Raw genomic sequence first — 26322 nt, 5'->3', positions numbered from 1 at the left:
ACTTAACTTCTTGTAATAACGAAGGAAAAAGCAGTGGTCTGCACACAGAAAACAAATACGTGGTCAGCACAACGTTCTCCCGTCTGTTATCAGTTTTGGTGACCGGTGATGCTACTTCTGTGTAAAGTTGCTCTTCAGTTGTCGTCGCCACGTGAGTGCACCTCACTTGCCAACAACAATCGGCTAACCTGTACGGTGACCCATCGAAGTGATAGCCAAACCCAACAGCGTCCAACTTCGGTAATCTGACGGGGAGCGGTATTAAGTGGTTCGCAAAACAACAGGCAAAAATACCGAGGGTATATTGTGAGTCATTTGAACAATTTTGGTACATAGTGCTCTAACTTAAAAAGTTCATACTGTTTTTAATCTGCAAATGATGGAAAGTATAACTTATTTTTCCATGTTTCCTAAATCACCTCTGAAAATGCTTTACAAATAAAACAAACACAGCAGTGAAAAATACACTTTATTTATCTGCAATAAGGTTAAGACGGAAAAATTAATACTAACTCATTACAACAGCTGCTGTAGAAGGTGGCTACGCGTATAAAAATGATAACGCATTTTAGTTGGCAGTAGTCACAGCAGTTACGATCTTCTGTTGAATGTTGCTGTGTTAACTCAGGAAAGGATACTGTTCACTGACTATTAAAGCCAGTGCTCTACGAGTATTCATAAGCCTATTGAAACGTCTACCTTCGCAAATATTTTGTTTAGTATATAATGATGCTTGAGATTGTTTCATTATAAATGCTCATTTAAAATTGACATAAAGAAGAACACAAAAAGCAACACACTTTGAAAAATAATACAAGGAAAAAATAAAAGTAACAGAAGAATACTGAGAAAGAATCAACTACAAAAGACCAACGACAACCAGAATTGGACACAATACAGTTGTGGTAGTTCTGCGAGTGACAAAATATAGTCACAATAGGTGGTGTAGAAAAATTCATGAGGTTACTTACAATGTGAGTGGCGTTAACGACAGATGAAACAATCATGTCAGTACGAAGTACAGATGTAGCTGCTGCTGTTGAAATTACATGCAATTCAGACATAGCAAGACGAATGCCACACCGATTAGCACATCAATCAATAAATTTGGCGTTCGTGCTACACAAGGCTGGATAATGCACGCTAGAAGTTGGAGTGTCTCGCTCGTGGTCAGATATGACGGTAGTCCAAAACGAAGTGATAGAGAGAGTACGTGTTGGGCTCCCCAATCCCGAAACGAATCGCTTGCGCCAATACGTCTACATGGGGAGAGGATGGTGGACTGGGGATGATGTTTAAATAAAGTGCCCACGTTCTTATATAAAAAACACGTCACCCAAAGATGTAGCAGCTAACAAATAACATCTGAAATATGACCATTTCAGTTGTGTTGAGAATGTTTAACAATCTTCGTGTTGTGGTTCATCGTTCACTTCGCATTGGTTGTGTTTGTCTCTTTATTTATTCCACTGACTGTGGTACTGATGGAGGTCACAGGCAGATCACAGTTCTGTCAACGCCTTTATGAACGAATGAAGTGAAATTCATAAAAGGTGAAACAAAAATTTATCACAAAACTGACATGGGTTCAGATTAAAGTCACCCTACCGTAATAGAAGCAACGTACCAGACTCGCTTTAGCATAGTTGTATAGGAATAAGTCGGAGGTGACAGATTCGTAGGTCGGAATAGTTTATCCAAAACATTAACAGGTGCTGAAACGTCCTGGGAGATATAAACTGTGTGCCGGACCGGGTCTGGAACCTGGGACCTTTTGTCTTTCGCGGGTAAGTGTTCTACCGACTCAGCTCTCCGAGCACGACTCACATCCAGTCCGCACAGCTTCACTTCAGTCAGCACCCCTCCCCTACTAGCCGTACTTCAATTGCTCTTTATCAACAATTTGTCCCCTCTGCTGGAGAACTTTACTTTTGCAGCAAGACAGAAGAGGTGGTTATGCACAGCAGGGCACCGCCCCATTTTATACCTCATATGAGTACACAAAGCGCAAATGTTTAATGAGCGATGGGTCGGTAGAGAAGTATCATAACACGACCGCCACAACCTATTGAGCCTAATCTTATCGGTTTGTTGGCTATGGGGATATGTAAAAGAATTAGTTTATCCAACACACACCGACGAGGGCGTGTGGCGAAATCAGTGGCCAAGCTAGAAGGAAGCCGGTTGTATACGCACAAGTTAGTGATTCTGCAAGAAGGAGGGTTGGTGGGTGTGTATGAAACAATGGAGACCAAATGGTACATCTTTTGGAATGTCAACAGATAGATAGGTACCGCAGGACAAATTGGCCCGTTTCTCGACAAGTGACACAGCTAAAAGCGCAATACTTGCGAAAACACTAATTATGGAATAAATTCTACAAAACTTATAGTAATATAGTAGAAGCTTCCTTTGAATTTCAAGTAAGCATCGTAGACAGGAAATTTTATAATGTTTTTGGCGCACGTTGGTTCACTTCACGTACTTTTTAGTGATGTTAACTAAAGATATCATATTTCGGATTGTATCACTATTCTCGGCAATATGCTTATAAGACTTTTTGCTCAGTTACACTACTTCTTTCGAAGATGGGGGACACATTTTTAACAGCCTGTATTTGACAATCATGGCGCTGCTCAGGCATAGACCACATACGTTGTTAATGATTCCGAACGTTTGCATTATGTGTTTGGCTTTAGGTGTCTGGAAAATGTCATGTCAACTGTATTCACCCTCACTCCCCCATCCCCTAAAAATCTTAAAATAGCTCATAAACTACAGAAGTTGGTTACAATAGGACCTCCTCCCTTTCTCACATCCATCCAAGTTCATCCATTCGGCCACATTTACGTATCATTATGTTCTGTCTCTAAGAATCATATATGTGCTCTGTAAATGATGGTAGTTGCCTCCTCTGCACATGGCGTTACTGCAAACAACCAATATCATAAGCCATTGAAAGGTTTCTTTTCTTGTTCCCCCGTGATGCCTTGGTGTCTTGTTTGACCCACGCACTCTCAGATATGTGCGAGGTGCGAGAAAGAATTGTGCTGATTATTCCAGAAACGTTTATCGCTGGACTCGGATCAGTTTTTTACACTACAATATTTAGAAAATAGGCTTAATTTGAATCACCAGCCACGTTTTAACCTGCGATACATGGTTAAATTTATAAATACTCTGAAACCGATGACAAACACACTGTAGTGAACAAAATGTATCCAGAAACATTCCATGAAGCGTCATTTGGGCTGGAAAACATACAGCGCTGATAACGAATACACTATCTCAAATGGCTCTGAGCACTATGGGACTCAACTGCTGTGGTCATCAGTCCCCTAGAACTTAGAACTACTTAAACCTAACTAACCTAAGGACATCACACACATCCATGCCCGAGGCAGGATTCGAACCTGCGACCGTAGCAGTCGCACGGCTCCGGACTGCGCGCCTAGAACCGCGAGACCACCGCGGCCGGCAATACACTATCTCCAAATGGTTTCTTGCAGCTTTCTGAGAAACCACACCGAAAACAAAATACACCAAGCTTTCACGGATAGAAGCCCTTTTTATTGGTTCAATTAGGTTTCGCCACGATCACCTCTTTCATTACACACTACATGTAACTAGCTACTGGCTCCAGGATCTGATACGAAATCTGTCTACCGACCAAGCTCAAAACCGGAATTCTGCGCCTGCTCACGAGGACTGCACTTGTGAATTAGTCTAAGCTGTCAGTTCTGCAGAACAGCTTTATCGATCACTCTTGACATTTAACTCAGAAATGTGAAAAGCTTTCAAACACGAAGAGCGCTCCAGCTGCCTGGTACACACAGGAGGGCTACAGCCGACTCCCCGCTTTTGCGAACGCCAAGCAACTCCCAAAACTGAACAATCAGGCTTTTCAACTAGTCAGCTTCTACATCTACATCTACATTTATACTCCGCAATCCACCCAACGGTGTGTGGCGACGGGCACTTTACGTGCTACTGTCATTACCTCTCTTTCCTGTTCCAGTCGCGTATGGTTCGCGGGAAGAACGACTGTCTGAAAGCCTCCGTGCGCGGTTTAATCTCTCTAATTTTATATTCGTGATCTCCTCGGGAGGTGTAAGTAGGGGGAAGCAATATATTCGATACCTCATCCAGAAACGCACCCTCTCGAAACCTGGCGAGCAAGATACACCGCGATGCAGAGCGCCTCTCTTGCAGAGTCTGCCACTTGAGTTTGCTAAATATCCCCGTAACGCTATCACGGTTACCAAATAACACTGTGACGAAACGCGCCGCTCTTCTTTGGATCTTCTCTATCTCCTCCGTCAACCCGATCTGGTACGGATCCCACACCGATGAGCAATACTCAAGTATAGGTCGAACGAGTGTTTTGTAAGCCACCTCCTTTGTTGATGGACTACTTTTTTAAGGACTTTCCCAATGAATCTCAACCTGGTACCCGCCTTACCAACAATTAATTTTATATGATCATTCCACTTCAAATCGTTGCGCACGCATACTCCCAGATATTTTACATAAGTAACTGCTACCAATGTTTGTTCCGCTATCATATAATCATACAATAAAGGATCCTTCTTTTTATGTATTCGCAATACATTACATTTGTCTACGTTAAGGGTCATTTGCCACTCCCTGCACCAAGTGCCTATCCGCTGCTTCAGGAGAAGTATACGAGCATTCTCACAGACCAATCTCTCCTGGAAGTTAAGAGAAATTCTCTGACATGTTTTTTTTTATATTTAAGCGTTTAAGGAGACCAAACCCTTCCCTCCTCTCCCCCCCCCCCCCCCCGGCCTTCCCCACTCTCCCTAGGACAAAAGCAGTGTACCCAATCTGTCTGTGTATACACTAAATTCTGTGCGCAAATGTGAGAAAGTACTCTAAATGATTACGTAACTTGTATGTGATGCGGAACATGGGAACCAATCCGGTATTCACTAAGTGAAATATTGGAAATGGCATAAAATCACATCCAGGCTGTCCGGCACAGCGACCCCTCGCTGCTAATCCAACGGCCGGATTCGATCCGCGGCCGGCATACCTCCCGGTCCCGGAAGCGATCGCGTTAACGCATGCTGCTAACCAGGCTGTTTCTCTAACTGGAAAGGGAACCCAGAAAGCTGGTTCAAATGGCTCTAAACACTATGGGACTTAACATCTCAGGTCGTCAGTCCCCTAGACTTAGAACTACTTAAACCTAACTAACCTAAGGACAGCACACATGTCCATACCCGAGGTAGCAATCGAACCTACGACCGTAGCAGCGTGGTTCCAGACTGAAGGGCAAAGAACCGCTCGGCCACAGCGGCCTGCAACCCAGAAAGCTCCGGCGAAAGATTCAGCATGTGCTTTGTGATAAGGGAACCCAACGTATCATCCACAGCCCTCAAAGTGAACACCTCCAACAGATATGCCTCGAGAAACACGTCCGGACGCCGAGTCCTGTGTCGTTAGCATCCGAGATCGTTTTCAGAAGGTGCGATCCATTTCAGACTGTTTCCTAACCCAACTGGTATCCAATCTCTGCTGCGCAAGATTGCGAAGGAAGTCTGTACAATACTTGTTGAACGTTCCGCCCATGTTCGACTAAAACGTTTTTAGAGAAACAAAGGAAAATCTAATTCAGGATACCTGGTAGAATTCTAATTCCATTTCACCTGAATGTTAGCGTAGTATATCAATCACAGTGACTCCTCATTCGAAGCAAAGAAAGCAATAAACTGTTGCTAGCCGTAAACCTCGTAGAAAGGGCGTGACAAAAACAAGTGTCTGCAGATACTAAAATTTAACTCATTCCCAAAATAGAGTGCCGCTGCTGCAGCCAGCAATGCCACGGCTCACCGACAGTGCGGGGACAATTTTATTCGGAGCATACAATAAAACTACTTGCAACGAGTGGCGCCAGCAACAGTGTAGTCTGCATAGTTTCCAACGGTCGGATAGATGTGCTACCACTTGCTCTCCTATGAAAAGACTTGGGTTTCTTCCGAGAGATTCGAAGCCAAGAAACTGTTAAAATAGACTGTAAATGTTAAATTTGTTTGGATGACCATCTTCCACAGTAGCTGCTTTATCATTGATGAGTTTCTGTAATTGTAGTAAACGTAGGTCTTTTCTACGATTTGCTATTTATAGATTAAAACAGTTTTTTATTCATTCGGTGTACAGTTTAATTACTTTCTTATTATTCGTTTTTACATGTTATGAAGAGCACAGGTTTTTCCCTCATCGTTAGTAGAGGTTGAAGTCTGAAAGCTTTGTAGCTTTCACTCACTTTCACTTTTGTTGGGCACTTACATCAACACGAACATAAAATTACCATCAGAGACAAACATAGGCCGGCTGGAGTGGCCGTGCGGTTCTAGGCGCTACAGTCTGGAACCCAGCGACCGCTACAGTCGCAGGTTCGAAAACTGCCTCGGGCATGGATGTGTGTGATGTCCTTAGGTTAGTTAGGTTTAATTAGTTCTAAGTTCTAGGCGACTGATGACCTCAGAAGTTAAGTCGCATAGTGCTCAGAGCCACTTGACAAACATACTGGAATACTGTATTAAAGATAAAGAAACACCTTCTCACCCTTTTACATTTATAAAACCATAACAGAAAAAAACAGCTCATGTGTGATGAATCTAACATGCCAAAATACACACTTCTGCCACTCTTTTCTAACAGAGCCTCGCATATACGGTACACCTGGTTGATGAGTAACTCACTCTCTAGCCGCGCGTTCTGAGGCGCCTTGTCACGGCCCGCGCGACTCCCCCGTCGGGGGTTCGAGTCCTCCCTCGGACATGAGTGTGTGTGTCGTCCGTAGCGTCATTTTAAGATAGATTAAGCAGTGCTTAAGCTTAGGGAACGATACCCAGCAGTTTGGTCCCATAAGACCATACCACAAATTTCCAAATTTCTCTGAAGTCTCTACGTACATAACGGGTCGTACCTAGCGAACATGGCAGGGAAGCGATAAATGGCTTCTATACCCCTAGGAAAATTACCAGATCGACAGAGTACAAGGCATTGGCATATAGAGATGTAACGTGTGACAGTCCTCCGCTTGTAAGAATATCGGTGTGTAAGCTATTATTACCTCAGCTCCCTGTTCCCCGCATGTAAACAGAGCCACAGTGGCAGGGTCTTTGTATCAAGGCGAACTTACAGATCTCATATAGGTTTCTCGAAGGCACAGACCAATCAGGAGAAGAGCTAAAGAAGTTAATGATGAAATTTCTTCTGGCGTTCATCTTGTGCTCCCTCATCGCAGCTGTTATGATACCTAGCTGCCAAGGTGGTTACATCTTACCTCCATTTAAAACAAAACAGGAGATTATAAGTAACCATCAGAAGGAAGGTCAAACATTTTCCGGTAACTGAACCCTGTTCCTTTTCGGTCTTCTTTTCGGCGTAGATGATCTGTTAGGAAATGATGAGTAATAAGACCTCAGTATGTGGACATTCGACTAGCGGAGGTTAAAAATAAGATGAACGGTAACAAGCCACATTTACAATTCAAGACGGAAGCTAGGCGGAGAAAATTCGTGACAAACTATAGGAGCAGCCGACATTTTCTTCCAAGGGATGTCAATTAAAGCAACATCATTTGGCCTGTTAGCGGATGTCGCGATGGCAGCCTCTGTAGTGTCGTTATCCCGTTATTCTTTACGTTTGTGTGTCCCGTACGCGACAACTGAGGAAATATGTTAATACTGCAAAACAAAGGGCTGGTGCTACGCAGAGACTGGCCTATTTAAATATTCACCCTGTGTTCCTTCCCGCAGTCCACTTAGAACGGAGAGCGTGTAAGTGCAGTTCTAGTGTTTTCATTATTAAGCGCCTCTTGGCGGGACGGCATCTAGAGCGCCGCGGGTCGACTGCCACCCACGCAAGGCGCTGATTGACACACGGCCCAGCCTCCTGCGCCTACACCGACTGCGGCCGGCGGAGCAACGAGCAGGGGAAGGAGGACCGTTGTCCAGAGTGGGCTGCTCAGTGCCAGAAGTCAGTCATCACTCGGCTGCGCGAGCTTTACGCGCATCGTGCTCATCTCTTTATTAGTGAAGGTATGAAGCGAGGCTATCCGTATTGAAATTACCTTGTTTGTTTGTTATCCTTACAGCTCCCAAAAAATAGTGTCAAGTAAAGGGGAATGTACTAATTTCTGCACAAGGAACTGCGATCATAAGTCACAGAAATATCACAAAAACATCAACACCCGAGAAACCATAAAGGACTTAAGACGAAAGTTGAATATGTTGCATTACACTAATATCGTACAGTACCAGCTTCACATTTACATCTCTGGCTATACTCTGTAGGGTACATTTTGTGTGTAGCGAAGTGTACTATGTACACCAATGTTACTTCCTAATCTTGAAAGTGTCTGTTAGCAGCAACTGTAACTTTCCAATTACGAAATAACACAGCCAATCAGTTGCTGATTTTTATTTATTTTTAGGCTTGACACAGGTTCAGGTACCGCTAAGGGTATTTCCCTCTCTCTCCTGTTCCAGCTGCAAAAGAAGCGCGGGAAGAACAACTGTTAGTAGTCTCCCGTGCGAGCTCAAATCTCTCTAATCTTGTCTTCGTGGTTTTCTCTCGAGATGTACGAACGAAAGAGAAATACGTTGCTTTACACTTCTCGGAACGTACGCTCTCGTAATATTAACTACAAACATGCTGTGATGCACAATGACTGTCTTGTAGCATAGATGGATGGGCATCTCCGCGATACTTTCTCACTAAACGAATCTATACGCGCTGTTGTTCTGTGTATCTTCTCTATCTCGTCTGTCAGTTCTCTCTGGTAAAGATCCCAAGCTGACGAGGAATTCTGAACTGTGGGTCGGACAGCGGTTCTGTCAGCTGTCTCCTGCATGGAAGGACTGAAGATTCATCCAATAAATGTCAATCTGACATCTGCCTTTCCTGCAAGTAGTTTTATGTGATGTCAGCCAGTCAGGTAGCAGTAGCCGACCGCAAGAGACGCAGCAACAGATAAGTAACCGAATTTGTCATTTACGAGTTCCTAACCAGGAGCGAATTTTATTATATCATCTGTGTGCTTTAATAGTTTAGTTTCTTGAGTTTCTGCGTATAAATTTAACATCTAATAGCCAAGGTTCTCGCGTTTTCGTCTGCATCAGAAAGTAAACCGAATTTGTGACATATTTCAAATTCCAAATCAGGGTCAAACTATTTAGTTTCACCTGAGTGCTTCGGTAGTTAGGTTTTTGAATATCTGCGTATTACTGGACACAGTTCGTGCGTTTTCGTCAGGTTCTACAGTAGAGTTGCGCAGCACATGCTGATAATCCGTTTATCTGCATAGTTTAGGTTTCCACGACCTTTAGTATGGACAGGGACTGCGATAGTTGTGTGCTGATGCGAGCTGAGTTGGTAACACTTGGCTCTCAGCTTCAGGCTGTGATGGCTTCGGTTACACAGCTTGCGGCTGCAGTGGATGGGCACCACTGTTGTGGGCCGGCCGTGGGGAACCAACGGACGTCCAGCGAGTCAGACTCCTCCGATCAGTCCTCACCGGTGGCCAACCCAGTCTCTGCTGGCACTGAGGCTGACCCCTCACCTGTGGTCGAATGGGAGGTCGCCCCAGGGGGAAGCAGGTGGTGAAAGACTTCCCAGGCGGCCGCACGCAAGGCCTCCCCGGTTTGTCTGACAAACAGGTTCCAGGTGCTGTCTGTGGCTGACACTGTCGTTGAGCCAGATGCTGTCGCCTGTCCTGTTTCAGAGGAAACCACTCAGCCTGCAAGATCTGGGCAATCGCAGAGGGTGGGATTATTAGTAGTTGGGAGCTCCAACGCTAGGCACGTTATGGGGCCCCTTAGGGACTTGGCTGACGGAAGGGTAAGAAATCCAATGTGCACTCCGTATACATACCGGGTGGAGTCATTCCAGATGTGGAAAGGGTCTTCCCGAATGCCATGAAAAGCACAGGGTGCAGCCAACTGCAGGTGGTTGCTCACGTCGGTACCAACGATGTGTGTCACTTAGGATCAGAAGAGATTCTCTATGGTTTCGAGCGGCTAACAGAAGTGGTAAAGGCTGCCAGTCTTGCTTGCAGGATGAAAGCAGAGATGACCATTTGGAGCATAGTCGACAGGACCGATTGCGGACCTCTGGTACAGAGCCGAGTGGAAGGTCTGAATCAGAGGCTCAGACGCTTCTGCGACCGTGTAAGACGCATATTCCTCGACTTGCGCCAAAGAGTGGTTGGGTTTCGCGTTCCGCTGAGTAGGTCAGGTGTCCAACCCCGATTCAGGGATTAGTGAACACAGGGCTGTCGTAGCAAGACTGAATATTGTAATCCCCACATCCTCGAAAAATAATCAAAATTATACCTATTCAAAAAAGCAGATAAAGAGAGACAATCTCCAGTCCTTCCAAATTAATAATATAAGTGTAGACCAGATGTGGCTTGAATTCAAAGAAGTATTATCGGCACCAATTTATATCAAAGAAATTAACAAAAGACAGAGATGATCCTCCTTGGTACACGAAATGGGTCAGAACACAGTTGCAGAAATAATGGAACAAACATGCCAAATTTAAACAGACGCAAAATCCCCAATATTGGCGATCTTTTACGGAAGCTCGAAATTTAGCGCGGACTTCAATGCGAGATGCTTATAACAGTTTCCACAACGAAACTTTGTGTAGAAACCTGGCAGAAAATCCAAAGCGATTCTGGTCGTATGTGAAGTATGTTAGCGGCAAGAAACAATCAGTGTTTTCTCTGCGCGATAGCAATGGAGATACTATCGAAGACAGTTCTGCGAAAGCAGAGTAACTAAACCCAGCCTTCCGAAATGGCTTCACAAAATAAGACGAAGTAAGTATTCCAGAATTCGAATCGAGAACAGCTGCCAACATGAGTAACGTAGAAGTAAATATCCTCGCAGTAGTGAAGCAACTTAAATCACTTAATAAAAACAAGTTTTCTTGCCCATACTGTATACCAATTAGGCTCCTTTCGGTGTATGCTGATTCATTAGCGCCATACTTAACAATCATATACAACCGTTCGCTCAACGAAAGATCCGTACCCAAGGACTGGAAAGTTGCACAGGTCACACCAATATTCAAGAAAGGTAGTAGGAGTAATTCACAAAATTACAGGCCCATATCGTTAACGTCTATATGCAGCAGGATTTTAGAACAGACATTGTGTTCGAAATTAATGAATTACCTCGAAGAAAACGGTCTATTGACACACAGTCAACATGGGTTTAGAAAAGATCGTTCTTGTGAAACACGACTAGCTCTTTATTCACATGAAGTGTTGAGTGCTATTTGATTTCAGATCGATTCCGTATTTCTGGATTTCCGGAAGGCTTTTGACACTGTACCACATAAGCGACTCGTAGTGAAATTGCGTGCTTATGGAAAATCGTCTCAGTTATGTGACTGGATCTGTGATTTCCTGTCAAAGAGGTCACAGTTCGTTGTAATTGACGGAAAGTCATCGAGTAAAGCAGAAGTGAATTCTGGCGTTCCCCAAGGTAGTGTTATGGGCTCTCTGCTGTTTCTTATCTATATAAACGATTTGGGAGACAATTTGAGCAGCCGTCTTCGGTTGTTTGCAGATGACGCTATCTTTTATCGACTTATAAAGTCATCAGAAGCTCAAAACAAACTGCAAAACGATTTAGAAGAAATATCGGAATGGTGCGAAAAGTAGCAGTTGACTTTAAATAACGGAAAGTGTGAGGTCATCCACATGAGTGCTAAAAGGAAGTCGTTAAACTTCGGTTACACGATAAATCAGTCTAATCTAAAAGCCGTAAACTCAACTAAATATCTAGGTATTACATTACGAACAATTTAAATTGGAAGGAACACATCGAAAATGTTGTGACGAAGGCTAACCAACGACTGCGTTTCATTGGCAGGACCTACTGAGGAGACTGTCTACATTACGCTTGTCCGGTCTGTTTTAGAATACCTTTGGGCCGTGTGGGATCCTTACCAGGTAGGACTGACTAAGTACATCGAAAAAGTTCAAAGAAAGGCAGCACGTTTTGTATTATCGCGAAATATGGGAGAGAGTGTCACAGAAATGATACAGGATTTGGGTGGACATCATTAAAAGAAAGGCGTTTCTCGTTGCGACGGAATCTTCCCACGAAGTTCCAATCACCAACTTTCTCCTCTGAATGCGAAAATATTTTGTTGACACCGACTTACATAGGGAGGAACGCTCACAAATATAAAATAAGGAAAATCAGAGCTCGTACGGAAAGATATAGGTGTTCATTCTTTCCGCGCGCTATACGAGATTGGAATGACAGAGAATTGTGAAGGTGGTTCGATGAACCCTCTGCCAGGCACTTAAATGTGATTTGCAGAGTATCCATGTAGATGTAGATGTAGATTCCACTTTAAATCATTCTGTGCGCTTACTCGCATATAGTTAACGGTTGTGTTTGTGATTGTTCGGTAATACTGGAGTTTTCTGCCTTTTTATGCGCATTATGTTATATTTGTTCATGCTGTGAGTCAACTGCCAAACCGTGTACCAAGCGTAGATTCTCTGCAGGTCTTTCAGTATTTCACAACAAATTTCTGTCCTTGTAACGTCTCTGCTTAGAACAGCATGATCCACGAACAGTCTCATGGAGCTGCTGACGTTATCCATTAGCTCATTTATAAATATTGAACAGTAATGATCCTGTAGGGGTTGCGAACTGCAGGGCTGGAAACCCCTACTGTTTACTCAGGATGCAATCGAAGACCTGTGCGGCGTCGTTAGACGGAATAAAACACTGTTCAAGATTATTCTATTTATCACTCAGAATACAAATTGTTGCCGTGTCTGCTGCGATGGCTGGTGGCTATGTTATTCGGAGCGGAATTCATTGAGTTCAATAGCGGACACGAGGCCGCCGACGACACTGCACCAGCTCGGAGTGGAAGTCGATAGCACTCTGGTGCGATGATTTGCCGCCTGCTGGCGAGATAGGCACGCCCCAGAGGCAGCCCTGCTTCGAGAGGGTGGTGACTGCTACGTGTGTTTGATACACACGCTGTTTCGCGGAATACTCAGTCCCTTTCAGATCACTGCCCACTTCGTCCTACCAAGTGGCCGCGATGTCGGATGCAGTGATGTCTTTCTGAATGCTGAACTTGGCCCGCCGTTACGGTGGGCCGTCAGACCCGTGCTATGCTGTTTCAGGGCAGCTTCTGCCCTGTACTGGGGCCATGTTGGTAGACCCCTGGACTGTCAGTTAGTGCTGGCTGCTGCGCAGACTTCAGTACTGGATGCCGCACTTAATTACCCATGGCTAGGGATCGTGGACCTTCTCGTAAGGCACCAAGTGTCTTCTCTCATATGAGATGTTGCCATACTATAACTAGAGAGTCTATTCCGAACGGCATGAACGCCATCGATCCTGCTGATCGACTGCTCTAGGCTAGTAGGAGTGGAATATTTATGTTGTCAAGGAGATGCACCGCTCTACCACGTCATTCATAATGACCGAATCGGTTCTGCATTTCTCGAATCGTCAGCGGTCTTCAGTTCTGCTACATTTGCTTAACGAATTTGTTACGGCGTCTTTACTGCTTAGTCAAACTCCTGCTAAGCGATGTTACGTCCTACCTAGTATCTCTTACATAAAGTCACAAAGGTAGTTTTGTCTGCACTCTTCTAACGATTTTCTGCTGAGCTCGTTCGCAGTATCGCTTAAGAGTGTCGAGATTGCTGTCTCCCTGACCGAATAGCGGTTGTGAAATGTTTACAATTCTCGGCTGGCGGCTGCTGATACTTCCGCGTGATTGAGCAATGCTGTCTATTCGAACTTAGAAAATTTTGGTCTCCCGTTTCCTTACTAATTTGTCACGTGTCAGTCCCGTAACAGCCTTTTGGTTACGCCCAAAATTGGTGTCACGTCTGAAGATATCTCTCCGTAAAAATGACATGTTGTGTTAAATTATCTACGAACTCTTTAATCCAATTACAAGGCTAATCTGATATTACGTACACTCGTGTTTTGGCAACTAGGTGCTCGTATTTTCACAGCTACGCGACAGTGCCGAACTGTATCGAACGCATTCCGCAAGTCAAGGAACCGATATCTACGTGGGTGTCTTGGACGCAAAGAGCGAGGAGGGTTTGAAACGGTCGTTGTTTGTGGAATCCATCTCGATTTCTACGCAGTAGACTTTTGGCCTAAAGTCAAACAGATCTCAGATTCTACAAAACACTAACGGCAGCGTTATAGGTCTGTAGTTGTGTGCATCTGTTTGATGATCTCTCCTGAAAATGGGACTGATCTGTGCGTTTTTCCAATCATTTAGAAAATTTCATTCGTCTAACTACCTGTGGTAGAATGTGCCACAAGAGAAGCAACTTCTTTTGCGTACTCTATATAAGACCGTATAGGTTTGCCATCAAGGGTCATTCCCTTTTTATCTTGCCTTGCTCTACTTCCTCTAGTCAGTCGATCCGTTGAACTGTTGAACGTTTTGTCCTCAGCTGGTGGTCTAGTGGCTACCGTTGCTGCCTCTGGATCACGGGGGCCCGGGTTCGATTCCCGGCCGGGTTGGCATCTCACTAGCCTCAGCAAATTTTGAAAGAAAAAAGAGTTTCATTGTAAATTGAGTTCTTAAAGGAAGGGAGGAAAGATAGAATGTAACATCCCATCGACGACAGTGTAGATACAGAAGCAGCAAAATTCCAGGTGTATCGTCCAAGTGGCAGAGAGCGGCCTTTTCAAATAACTCATCTCGGTGTTCATATCACGTGTCGTTGAGACGCGATTTACTTTCATACAGTAGGTAACAGTAAGTTTACAGAAATCTCAGTATTTCAATACGAAGTCAGCCTGGCTGGTAATCGAACACCGTTCCTCTCAAATAAGACTGCAGTGCCATTAACATTGAAAGCGTAGTGAGCTTTTCACAGCGAATGGAATAGTTCAGCGTGGCACGTGAATTCTATTACTTTCAGACGTTTTCCATTCCGCTTTTGACACAGGAAGCGCGAGCAAGTCTTAATATCTGAACACACTTCAACGCGACCGAAACATCGAGGCAACGACAAGCGAGCAATACTCCATCTTCAAAGTTGTTTGCGGGACAAGCAAAATTTTCAGCGCCACTGTTTGGTTGGTAGGGAAATGAATAGTGGTCATACCAATGTCCTGATTGCGAGACTACCCGTCAGTGACCTGGATTAGATTTCACACCAGTGAGCAAAGTCTCATAGACTGAGCCTGCCTCACTGTTGATGGTGATCCGTCCGTCCGATAGTGACGGTAAGCTCAGCAGTTACCTGGTGTGCTGTTCGAGAAGAGTAAGTTGTACACCAGCACTACGTTTCAGCCTTTTCCTATTGTCATCTTTAACTACAACACAAGCACGACACCTCATTGCTCACACATCCTTTACATTCACCTGTAGGAGAGACATTCAGGAAACAGCTCTCAGACTTAGTGACAGAAACGTGACATCTTGCTTGAAAGCTTGTCAAGCTAGATGATCAAACATAGCCCTAGCTTTCACGCACCCAACAGTGCTGTACTATTCTTTCTTTCATCTTAAGGGACTCTCACACACTCAATATTTATGCGCATTAATATTGTGGCAATACGTTGCACAAAAGTGAGAGGCCAAGAACAACTGTATGTATTTACGCCCGCGTCGCGTCAGTTAGAACTCTGCATAACGAACATGTCGGCACTCAGTGATGTGAAACTCGCATGTACTGCGACTGAAACTGCTATGAGCTGTAAAAACAAAAACAGGAAAAAGCGGCAATAGGCGAATCATGGTTTGTAAGGCGTTCTACACTAACGTGCTAAGAGAACTTAGAACACAATCAGAAGACTAGTGAAATTTTTTAAAGAATAGTCGAGGAATTATTCAATGAATCGGTGAACCTCATTACAGTCTATGTACAAATAAAAGATGCTGTTCATACACTGGTCGGATTTTACTTTCCGTAATGCCATAGAGATCTGTAAAATTGATAAAAACTGTAAAACTGTGCGTTATTGTAAAAGATCGGTAGGTAGTGCTGTTGTTATTTCTGCAATAAATAATTCAAGATGCTGAAACGAAAATATAAGCAGTTGCAGTTGGAACTCTGAACTTTAAATACTTTCGTCGAATATTTCCCTAGCTAATTACCGAATAAGTATTAAATGTGTAGTCGAACTACTCCCCTGAAAGCACTTCAACATATGATTCCTTTCATTCGTCCTTCGTAATGTTTTCGTATCATATGGTGTCGCCGTATCAGTTGTCTCCATGTTAGCAAATCATGAAATATCTGCAGGAACTCCCACGTCCTGCACAGTATCACCCTTACATGGCGTAATACTGTGAGTGAGCTTCATTGTCTCTTTCAGTATCTTACATAGACAATCAATAGTGCTCTCAGACACCCAGTATTACTGCACAACACTCAGAATTGGGCAGTAAATATTGGGCGTGCATGACGCCTTTAAGTTAGTAGCACGACTGCATAAATACACATACTTACTTACACCGAGGTGAAAAAAGTAATGAGATACCTGCTAATATCGTGTCGGACCTACTTTTACCGGGCGTAGTGCAGCACTCGACGTGGCATGGACACAACAAGTCGTTATAAGTCCCCTGCAGAAATACTGAGCCATGCTGCCTCTACAGCTGTCCATAAGTGCGAAGCTATTGCCGGCGCAGGATTTTGTGCACGAACTGACCTCTGGATTATGTCCGATAAATATTCTATGGGATCTATGCCGGGCTGTCTGGCCGGCCGAATCATTCGCTCGAATCGTCCGGAATGTTCTTCAAACTAATCGAGAATAACTGTGGTCCAGTGACACGGCGTATTGTCATCCATAAAAATTACATCGTTGTTTGGAAAGTCTATGAAAGGCCACAAATGATCTCCAACTAGCTGAAGATAAGCGTTTCCAGTCAATGATCGGTTCAGTTGGACTAGAGGACAGCCGACAGCATTATGGAGCCACCAGCATCTTGCACAGCGCCTTGTTGATAACTTGGGTTCATGGCGTCGTTGGGGTCTCGCCGCACTCGAACTGATACGGTTACGAGCCCAGGAGAGGCGCTGCAGGCGACGTCGGGCTGTTAGCAAAGGTACTCGCTTCGGTCTACTGCTGCCATAGCCCATTACCGCCAAATTTCGCCGCACTGTAAATAAGGGTAACGTTCTTCCACGCCCCACATTGGTTTCTGCGCTGTTTCATTCATTGTTGATTGTCTGTTAGCACTGACAACTCTACGCAAACGCCGCTGCTCTCTGTCATTAAGTTAAGACCGCCAGCCAGTGTGAAGTCCACGATGAGACGTAATGCCTGAAATTTTGTACTGTCGGCACACTCTTGACACTGTAGATCTCAGTGTATTGAATTCGCTAAAGATTTCCCAAAGGAATGTCCCATGCGTCTGGCTCCAACTACCATTCCGCGTTAGAAGACTGTTACTTCGCGTCGTACGGCCATAATCACGTCAGAAATCTTATCACATGAATCACCTGAGTACAAATGACAGCTTCGCCGATTACTGGCCTTTTATGCCTTGTATACGCGATGCTATCGCTTTCTATTGAAACTTCCCCTTTGAATGTAAAGAATGACTGTGCTGGTAAGACTTCTACGTTACTTGATTGTCAAACACCAGAGTGAAACTGAACGTACTGAGACTGTCTTCTCTTTACTTATTCTGATCATTTCTAAACTGACACACAATATTTTAGCGCAACGGAATCTGACTTTTAATAATCCCTACAAAAGAATGACCCTGACTAACAATAACCTATACCTTTCATGAATTATTACCTCACAAAAATCTTCGTTACTCGAACTACTGCAATACAGCGAGCGCCAATACTGCCAACTAAATAAAAGATTCTAACTACTGAAGGCACTAACTACTGATAGGCATAGTTAGCAAATGAAAGATTTTGATGGTGAACAAACAATGTATTTACTTAATAATGTTCAAAAGTTATTATATATATATATATATATATATATATATATATATATATATATATATATATATATATCAGTTCATGACAGCCAGTCTTACAAATTTACTGTCTCTGTCCAGATTATCCGCTCTCCAAACTCCCCCATCTCACCCCCCCCCCCCCCCCCCCCTCCCCACATCCACCACTGCTGGCGGCTCATGGCTCACCTCCAACTGCGCACCGCTACGCGCTGTTCACATCCAGCTGCCCAACACTACACTAGCAAATTCCAACAATGCAAACCAGCCACAGACTGCACACAGCACAGCCAGTGATTTTCATACAGAGCGCTACGTGGCGTTACCAATAAAAAAAAAACAACCTAAACAGCCTACTTACATATGTACATACCGCTATCCCATGACTTTCGTTGCCTCAGTGTACATACACATACATCACGAAATTTTCCTTTGTCTCTGGGACGATGGATATCGTTGTCTCAGGAATGAAAGAGCTCTAATAACCTAGTTCGACCAAGGTTTTCGAGAAGTTTCCTTTGGTCATTTGGGGAATATGCAAAGTGGAAATACCCCCCTTCCCCAAAGATTTCTAATTGGAATTCTGGCTGCTCCACTCCAGTACTGATGGAATATTTGGCTGATAAAGATGAAGCCCTAACACAGCGCCCCCCCCCCCCTCGGCCACTTGCTGACATGAGTTGCGGATGAAAGAAATAAAACAAAAAAATGAAACTGATCCAGAAAAAGCCGGCAATAAAATCAGATGGAATGTAAGTAAGTGAAGCGAAGCTAACTGTAACAGGCGCTCAGGGGCCCAGGAGAGATGAGCGACGATCTGGGCGAGCTGCTGGGGCCGGTGGCGGCCGCGCTGCGGCTGCTGGGGCTCCAGGCGCCGTCGACGTCCTGGTCACTGACGTGGAGGGCGCTGCTGCTGCTCGTGGTGAACGCGTCCGTGCCCGCGATGGCCGCTTCCAAGCTGTGGGTGGCGCCGGCAGCTAAGCTCGAGGAGCTCGCCGTCGAGGTCTTCGTCTGTGTCACCGGTGTCGCCATGACCGTGAAGGTAGGCAGCAGTCGACTTTGTAAGAGAAGGCGGTGCCACCGAGGTCAGGCTTGCAGTAATGGCTCTCAGCACTATGGGACTTAACTTCTGAGGTCATCAGTCCCCGAGAACTTAGAACTACTTAAACCTAACCAAGCTAAGGACATCACACACATCCATGCCCGAGGCAGGATTCTAACCTGCGACCGCAGCGGTCGCGCGGTTCCAGACTGTAGCGCCTAGAACCTACACATAAAGTATCAATTATCGCATCGAGAAGTCGATCTGCTAACACAAGACTTGGTGTCAGCCTCGCTCTACATATTTACCCTTCAATGGGACACATTTTTTTCCAACGGTGAAAGACGTACTGGAGACATTAATGTGCCCTTACATGGGCCCTATTTTACTGCAATGTTTGACCTCAGATGACCGGCGAACTTAAGTGTTTCATTTTCTCACTCTTTCATCAGAAAGTACATTAGGGCTTCCGTTCAGATATGACACGGAATGAGAAAGAAAGCAATCTAAATAATAATCTTGTTGCATAAATAGAATGATTAAAGGAGACTTTCATCCATTTGATTGCGACTGGGGAAACATTAGAATCTAAATCCCTCCTTATTACCGGTGTTTCAATTCTTCGACTTCTACGCATACGTGAATTAAAGAAGCGCGAGAACGCTAACAAAATAAGGAGTCTTGGAAATGGTATGTGTTCTCGAACCATGGCCAAATCACTAAGGACCATTATCGAACCGTGATTTAATTCATCTGAGAGTGAGGTGACAAGCAGAAGTTTCTGTGCCACATAATCTTCTAAGCACTGTGCGCAAACTCGATTAGTTCTTCGTAATGAATCTATTGACAAAGCTACATGGATTGACCAGTTTGATATCGTGCTATATGTTATCACATTTTTGACGATTTTCAGTCTGAAAGAGGCTGTATAATACGAGTATGTGGTACATATAAAACTACCAGCACAAAATCAGTGTCAGGTGTTTAAGTAACCGTATCTTTCTTTTGCCTAAAATTTTGCCGTCTAGTACGGGTCCACTTTTTTTTAGAAATTGGTATATTTTATTTCATTATTTAACACTTTAGCCAGATGGCCTTCCTGAAGCCACAGTCAAGAGGCTAAGGGAGGCAAGTCGTTTCCGCCATCTGTCTGTGGATCGTGTAAACTTTGTTCTGTGTGGTATCGTGTTTTAGCTCCTTGTGTGTGTTATATTCGTGACACGGAATGTGGGGACCAACCCAACATTTGACCAAAAGAATCCTGGGTAACCGCTTAGAAACCACACACAGATTGATCGGAGTACGTGGCCAAAGTCGTTAATCCGTCGGGCGGATACGATGCAGGTCTGGCTCGCCTCCCAGTCTCGCAAGTTAGCGCTCTGCGCGTTGCACTGTATGAGTAGGTCAGGTGAGTATCTGTATAGTTAACTTATATTCCAATCAGTATTGTAGCACTAACTTGCAATACAACTTAAAATAGCGTTTCGCAACTTAGTTGTGTAATATGTGTCTGTCTGATGAAAAAAAGTAAGTACACAAGAGAAGGCCAGAAACTAAATTAAACTTCATGGTATGAGAGGGTATGTATTGTCATTTCAATGATTACACAATCAAGGTAAATTTGCAAAGAACTTGACAGTATGAACCCATTTATCGGTATGACGTTGTGCCCGTTCTGGCCCGGATGAATGCACTGATTCGCTTGGGAAGGGTGTCACAAAGCCCTTGTATCCTATTTTGAGACAAGCTGGCCTACAGCTATTTCAAACGGCCCATGATTTCCTGAGTACTGGCAGTGGGACGGAGTTGACATCCCAGTGGACCCCACACATGTTCCATAGGGGTGAGATCTCTGGATCTCGCTGGACACCGAAGCACCTCAAAAATCACGCAAGCGGTTCACAGAGTCACATGCCACGTGTTGACGACCATTGTCACTTTGGAAAATGGCATCGCGGCACTGTCGCACGAAACGTAACACATGGGAACGCAGCATGAGCGTACCGTACCGTTGTGACGTGAAAGTTCTGTCAAATCACTACCAGCCGCGAGTCACATCCGTGGCCTCCAAACAGAAAGGTGGCAGGAATACGTATCCAAAACGTTGAAAGAATGGGACCTCTACACAAGTCGCTAGCATACTCCCTGACAATGATCGTCGGCGGTTGTGCAGAAACGCGATTTATTATTAAACACAGTTGGGTGCCATTAATCAGTGGTCACACCACCACTCGAAACGTAACCGTCTGTCCTGTGGCGATTATTCTCTAATCTGGTTGCTCCTAGTTTCTGGCCAATAGTATGGGATGACATACAAGGTTGCAGGAAGTCAGTTACTTGTTCTCGGAAGCGAGGCGCAGATGTTAAGTGGTTAAGATGTGGTTGGTGCACTCTACGGCGATCCTCTGTTGTGGTGATAGCGTCGTCGACCGTAATCGTGCGGACGCGTGTGCCTGCACTCACGTGTCCATGCATTTCGTCATCAGGCCACAGTTACATCTGAACGCTCCAGAAATCTGGATACTGCACGATTCGAGCAGGCAGCTAAACGGAGTCCAACAATGAGGCCGCTTGCGAAGTCCCACACGAGTAGGCTGCAATTCTTTCTCCTTCGTACTGACTACTCAAGATCTGATGCTGTTTAAGCCCGTTAATGGCCTACCAGGCCAGCACCACACACGAGAAACACAAGTGCACTCTCGTATTCGTTCTGCCTGTCAAAGAGAATGGCAACTCTAACCACTGCACACCCGGCGATTATGTGAACGCGTACTTAGTCACTTTACCACTAGGCCGTGTGTTCCGGCGACTTGACTTCTTTGTCAGGCAGTATAAACGTCGTAAGGGTTAACACATGATTGTCACACCTTTACAAAATGAAATTACTGTAACCCGAAATATATATAGCCTGACAAGTTGTTACCATCTCATAATAATTGTCATACAGACTAATAAATAAATTCCCACTGAAGATTTCACAGAAACTGCAGAAACTTGTCTGAGTGGAGCGAAAATAAACAAACCGTGTCTTATGTAAGGCGGAGTTTCTCTCTAATTTTAGAACAGTTGCTCTTTTATGTTTTATGTCGTGGTAGGAATACAATGAGGTGCAAAAGTCATCGGATAGCGACACATACACAGATGGCGGCAGTATCGCGTACACAAACTATAAAAGGGCAGTGCACTGGCAAAGCTGTCATCTGCAGTCAGGTGATTCTTGTGAAAAGCTTTCCGACATGATTATGGTCGCACGACGGGAATTAACATACTATGAACGCAGAGCAGTAGTTGGAGCTAGATGCATGGGACATTCCATTTGGGAAATCATTAGGGAATTCGAAATTCCGAGGTCTACAGCGTTAAGATGGTGCCGAGAATACCATGTTTCAGGCGTCACCTCGCACCACGTACAACGCAGTGGCCGACGGCCTTCACTTAACGGCCGAGAGCAGCGGCGTTTGCGTAGAGTGGTCAGTGCCAACAGACAAGCAACACTACGTGACATAAACGCAGAAATCAATGTGGAACATACGACGAACTGCGAAATTTGGCGTTAACGGGTTATGGCAGCAGACGGTCGACGTTTAAGTGCGGTTGTTAATAGCACGAAACTTGCAGCGCCTCTCCTGGGCTAGTGACCATATCGCTTGTACCCTAGACGACTGGAAATTCGTGATCTGGTCAGCTGAGTACCAATTCCAGCTGGCGGTAGGATTCGATTGTGGTACAGACCCGACGAAGCCATGGACCCAGGATGTCAACAACGCACTGTGCAAGCTGATGATGCCTCCATAATGGTGTAGGCTCTGTTTACATGAAATGGACAGTGTTTTATGGTCCAACTAAACCAGTCATTGACTGGAAATGGTTATGTTCGGATAGATGGAGACTACTGGCAACCATTCATGGAGTTCATGTTCCCAAAAAAACGGTAGAATTTTTTGGTTGACAATGCCCCATGTCACTGGGCCACGACTGTTTGCGATTGGTTTGAAGAACATTCTGCGCAATTCGAGTAAATGATTTGGCCACCCAAATCGCCCCACATGAACCCCATTGATCATGTATGGGACATAACCGAGAGGTCAGTTCGTACACAAAATCCAGTACTGGCAACACTTTCGCTATTATGGATGGCTGTAGAGGCATTACGTCTTAGTATTTCTGCAGGGGAGATCCAGCGACTTTTTGAGTCCACGCCCCGTCGAGTTACTGCACTACACCGGGCAAACGGAGTTCCGACAAGACATTGGGAGGTATCCCATGTCATCTCAGTGTATGCAAATAAAATACAGCTTGCTAGCAGTTCAGCTGGGTGGACACCTTGTGCCTTGTGCCACCAGGTTGCAGCCTTCCTGTGGCAGCAGGAGCAGACGCAGCGGCTGGCGGTGCTGTTGGCGGACTGTAGACGTCGCTTCGTGTGTAGCGGAGGCGGTCCTGGCGACACGCGGGCCCGCTACCGGCGACACATCCGCCGCATCGTCGTCTACATGCAGGTCAGTGGTGACACTCGTCTCTGAGCCAGCCTGACGTCGTAGTGGTGATATATTTCGCGGGTACAAACCCGATGAGTCGGCCATGTCAGGGAAGCACATCTCGCAACTGGGCGGATCCCCAATGTCGTGCGTATTTCTCATGTTGTGGATAGGGGAGCCCCCAACCTTGTAATACAGGGAGTTGCCACAGAATATATATTAAGTAAGAGGCTCCCTATCATGGGATTAGAGTATAGCTGGGGCTAGTGTTTGAGGTTCCGGTTCATGCACTATACATATCTAATATTCTAGGTTCAACCATGAGACCAATTGGCGAGTAACTTACAACTGACAGATTACCCAGCTCCTAGTGTCCACAAGCTAGGACAACAGCCATTCTCGTTAGCATTAGAAGTGCAGAAGCGGTTTCGCTAAAGCGCTCTCAGCAATGACTCGTCAAATGCAAACAGATGGATTTTGCTAACACTAATGATGAAGTCCCCCCCATGAACCATGGACCTTGCCGTTGGTGGGGAGGCTTGCGTGCCTCAGCGATACAGATGGCCGTACCGTAGGTGCAACCACAACGGAGGGGTATCTGTTGAGAGGCCAGACAAACGTGTGGTTCCTGAAGAGGGGCAGCAGCCTTTTCAGTAGTTGCAGGGGCAACAGTCTGGATGATTGACTGATCTGGCCTTGCAACATTAACCAAAACGGCCTTGCTGTGCTGGTACTGCGAACGGCTGAAAGCAAGGGGAAACTACAGCCGTAATTTTTCCCGAGGACATGCAGCTTTACTGTATGATTAAATGATGACGGCATCCTCTTGGGTAAAATATTCCGGAGGTAAAATAGTCCCCCATTCGGATCTCCGGGCGGGGACTACTCAGGAGGATGTCGTTATCAGGAGAAAGAAAACTGGCGTTCTACGGATCGGAGCGTGGAATGTCAGATCCCTTAATCGGACAGGTAGGTTAGAAAATTTAAAAAGGGAAATGGATAGGTTAAAGTTAGATATAGTGGGAATTAGTGAAGTTCGGTGGCAGGAGGAACAAGACTTCTGGTCAGGTGACTACAGGGTTATAAACACAAAATCAAATAGGGGTAATGCAGGAGTATGTTTAATAATGAATAGGAAAATAGGAATGCGGGTAAGCTACTACAAACAGCATAGTGAACGCATTATTGTGGCCAAGATAGATACGAAGCCCACACCTACTACAGTTGTACAAGTTTATATGCCAACTAGCTCTGCAGATGACGAAGAAATTGAAGAAATGTACGATGAAATAAAAGAAATTACTCAGATAGTGAAGGGAGACGAAAATTTAATAGTAATGGGTGACTGGAATTCGAGTGTAGGAAAAGGGAGAGAAGGAAACATAGTAGGTGAATATGGATTGGGGCTAAGAAATGAAAGAGGAAGCCGCCTAGTAGAATTTTGCACAGAGCACAACTTAATCATAGGTAACACTTGGTTTAAGAATCATGAAAGAAGGTTGTATACGTGGAAGAACCCTGGAGATACTAAAAGGTATCAGATAGGTTATATAATGGTAAGACAGAGATTTAGGAACCAGGTTTTAAGTTGTAAGACATTTCCAGGGGCAGATGTGGACTCTGATCACAATCTATTGGTTATGACCTGTAGATTAAAACTGAAGAAACTGCAAAAATGTGGGAAATTAAGGAGATGGGACCTGGATAAACTGAAACAACCAGAGGTTGTACAGAGTTTCAGGGAGAGCATAAGGGAACAATTGACAGGAATAGGGGAAAGAAATACAGTAGAAGAAGAATGGGTAGCTCTGAGGGATGAAGTAGTGAAGGCAGCAGATAATCAAGTAGGTAAAAAGACGAGGGCTGCTAGAAATCCTTGGGTAACAGAAGAAATATTGAATTTAATTGATGAAAGGAGAAAATATAAAAATGCAGTAAATGAAGCAGGCAAAAAGGAATACAAACGTCTCAAAAATGAGATCGACAGGAAGTGCAAAATGGCTAAACAGGGATGGCTAGAGGACAAATGTAAGGATGTAGAAGTTTATCTCACAAGGGGTAAGATAGATACTGCCTACAGGAAAATTAAAGAGACCTTTGGAGAGAAGAGAACCACGTGTATGAATATCAAGAGCTCAGATGGCAACCCAGTTCTAAGCAAAGAAGGGAAGGCAGAAAGGTGGAAGGAGTATATAGAAGTTCTATACAAGGGTGATGTACTTGAGGACAATATTATGGAAATGGAAGAGGATGTAGATGAAGACGAAATGGGAGATACGATACTGCGTGAAGAGTTTGACAGAGCACTGAAAGACCTGAGTCAAAACAAGACCCCCGGAGTAGACAACATTCCATTAGAACTACTGACGGCCTTGGGAGAGCCAGTCATGACAAAACTCTACCAGCTGGTGAGCAAGATGTACGAGACAGGCGAAATACGCTCAGACTTCAAGAAGAATATAATAATTCCAATCCCAAAGAAAGCAGGCGTTTACAGATGTGAAAATTACCGAACTATCAGTTTAATAAGTCACGGCTGCTAAATACTAATAAGAATTCTTTACAGACGAATGGAAAAACTGGTAGATGCAGACCTCGTGGAGGATCAGTTTGGATTCCGTCGAAATGTTGGAACACGTGAGGCAATACTGACCTTACGACTTATCTTAGAAGAAAGATTAAGAAAAGGCAAACCTACGTTTCTAGCATTTGTAGACTTAGAGAAAGCTTTTGACAATGTTGACTGGAATACTCTTTTTCAAATTCTAAAGGTGGCAGGGGTAAAATACAGGGAGCGAAAGGCTATTTACAATTTGT

General features: G+C 44.6%; 1 protein-coding gene across 1 annotated transcript in view; it reads left to right on the top strand.

The window, feature by feature from the left end:
* Positions 1-7955: 7955 nt before the first annotated feature.
* Positions 7956-26322, top strand: part of LOC126353460 (putative odorant receptor 85e) — an 87985-nt gene continuing 69618 nt past the window's right edge. The window contains exons 1-3 of the mRNA XM_050002765.1: positions 7956-8072; positions 18773-19030; positions 23374-23526. Of these exons, the coding sequence (XP_049858722.1) occupies positions 18794-19030; positions 23374-23526 (390 nt within the window). The 5' untranslated portion in view covers positions 7956-8072; positions 18773-18793. The remainder of the gene's footprint in view (positions 8073-18772; positions 19031-23373; positions 23527-26322) is intronic.

Source organism: Schistocerca gregaria, chromosome 1 (assembly GCF_023897955.1).
Source record: "Schistocerca gregaria isolate iqSchGreg1 chromosome 1, iqSchGreg1.2, whole genome shotgun sequence".
Classification (NCBI taxonomy): domain Eukaryota; kingdom Metazoa; phylum Arthropoda; class Insecta; order Orthoptera; family Acrididae; genus Schistocerca; species Schistocerca gregaria.
This window is presented reverse-complemented; position numbering and strand designations above follow the sequence as displayed.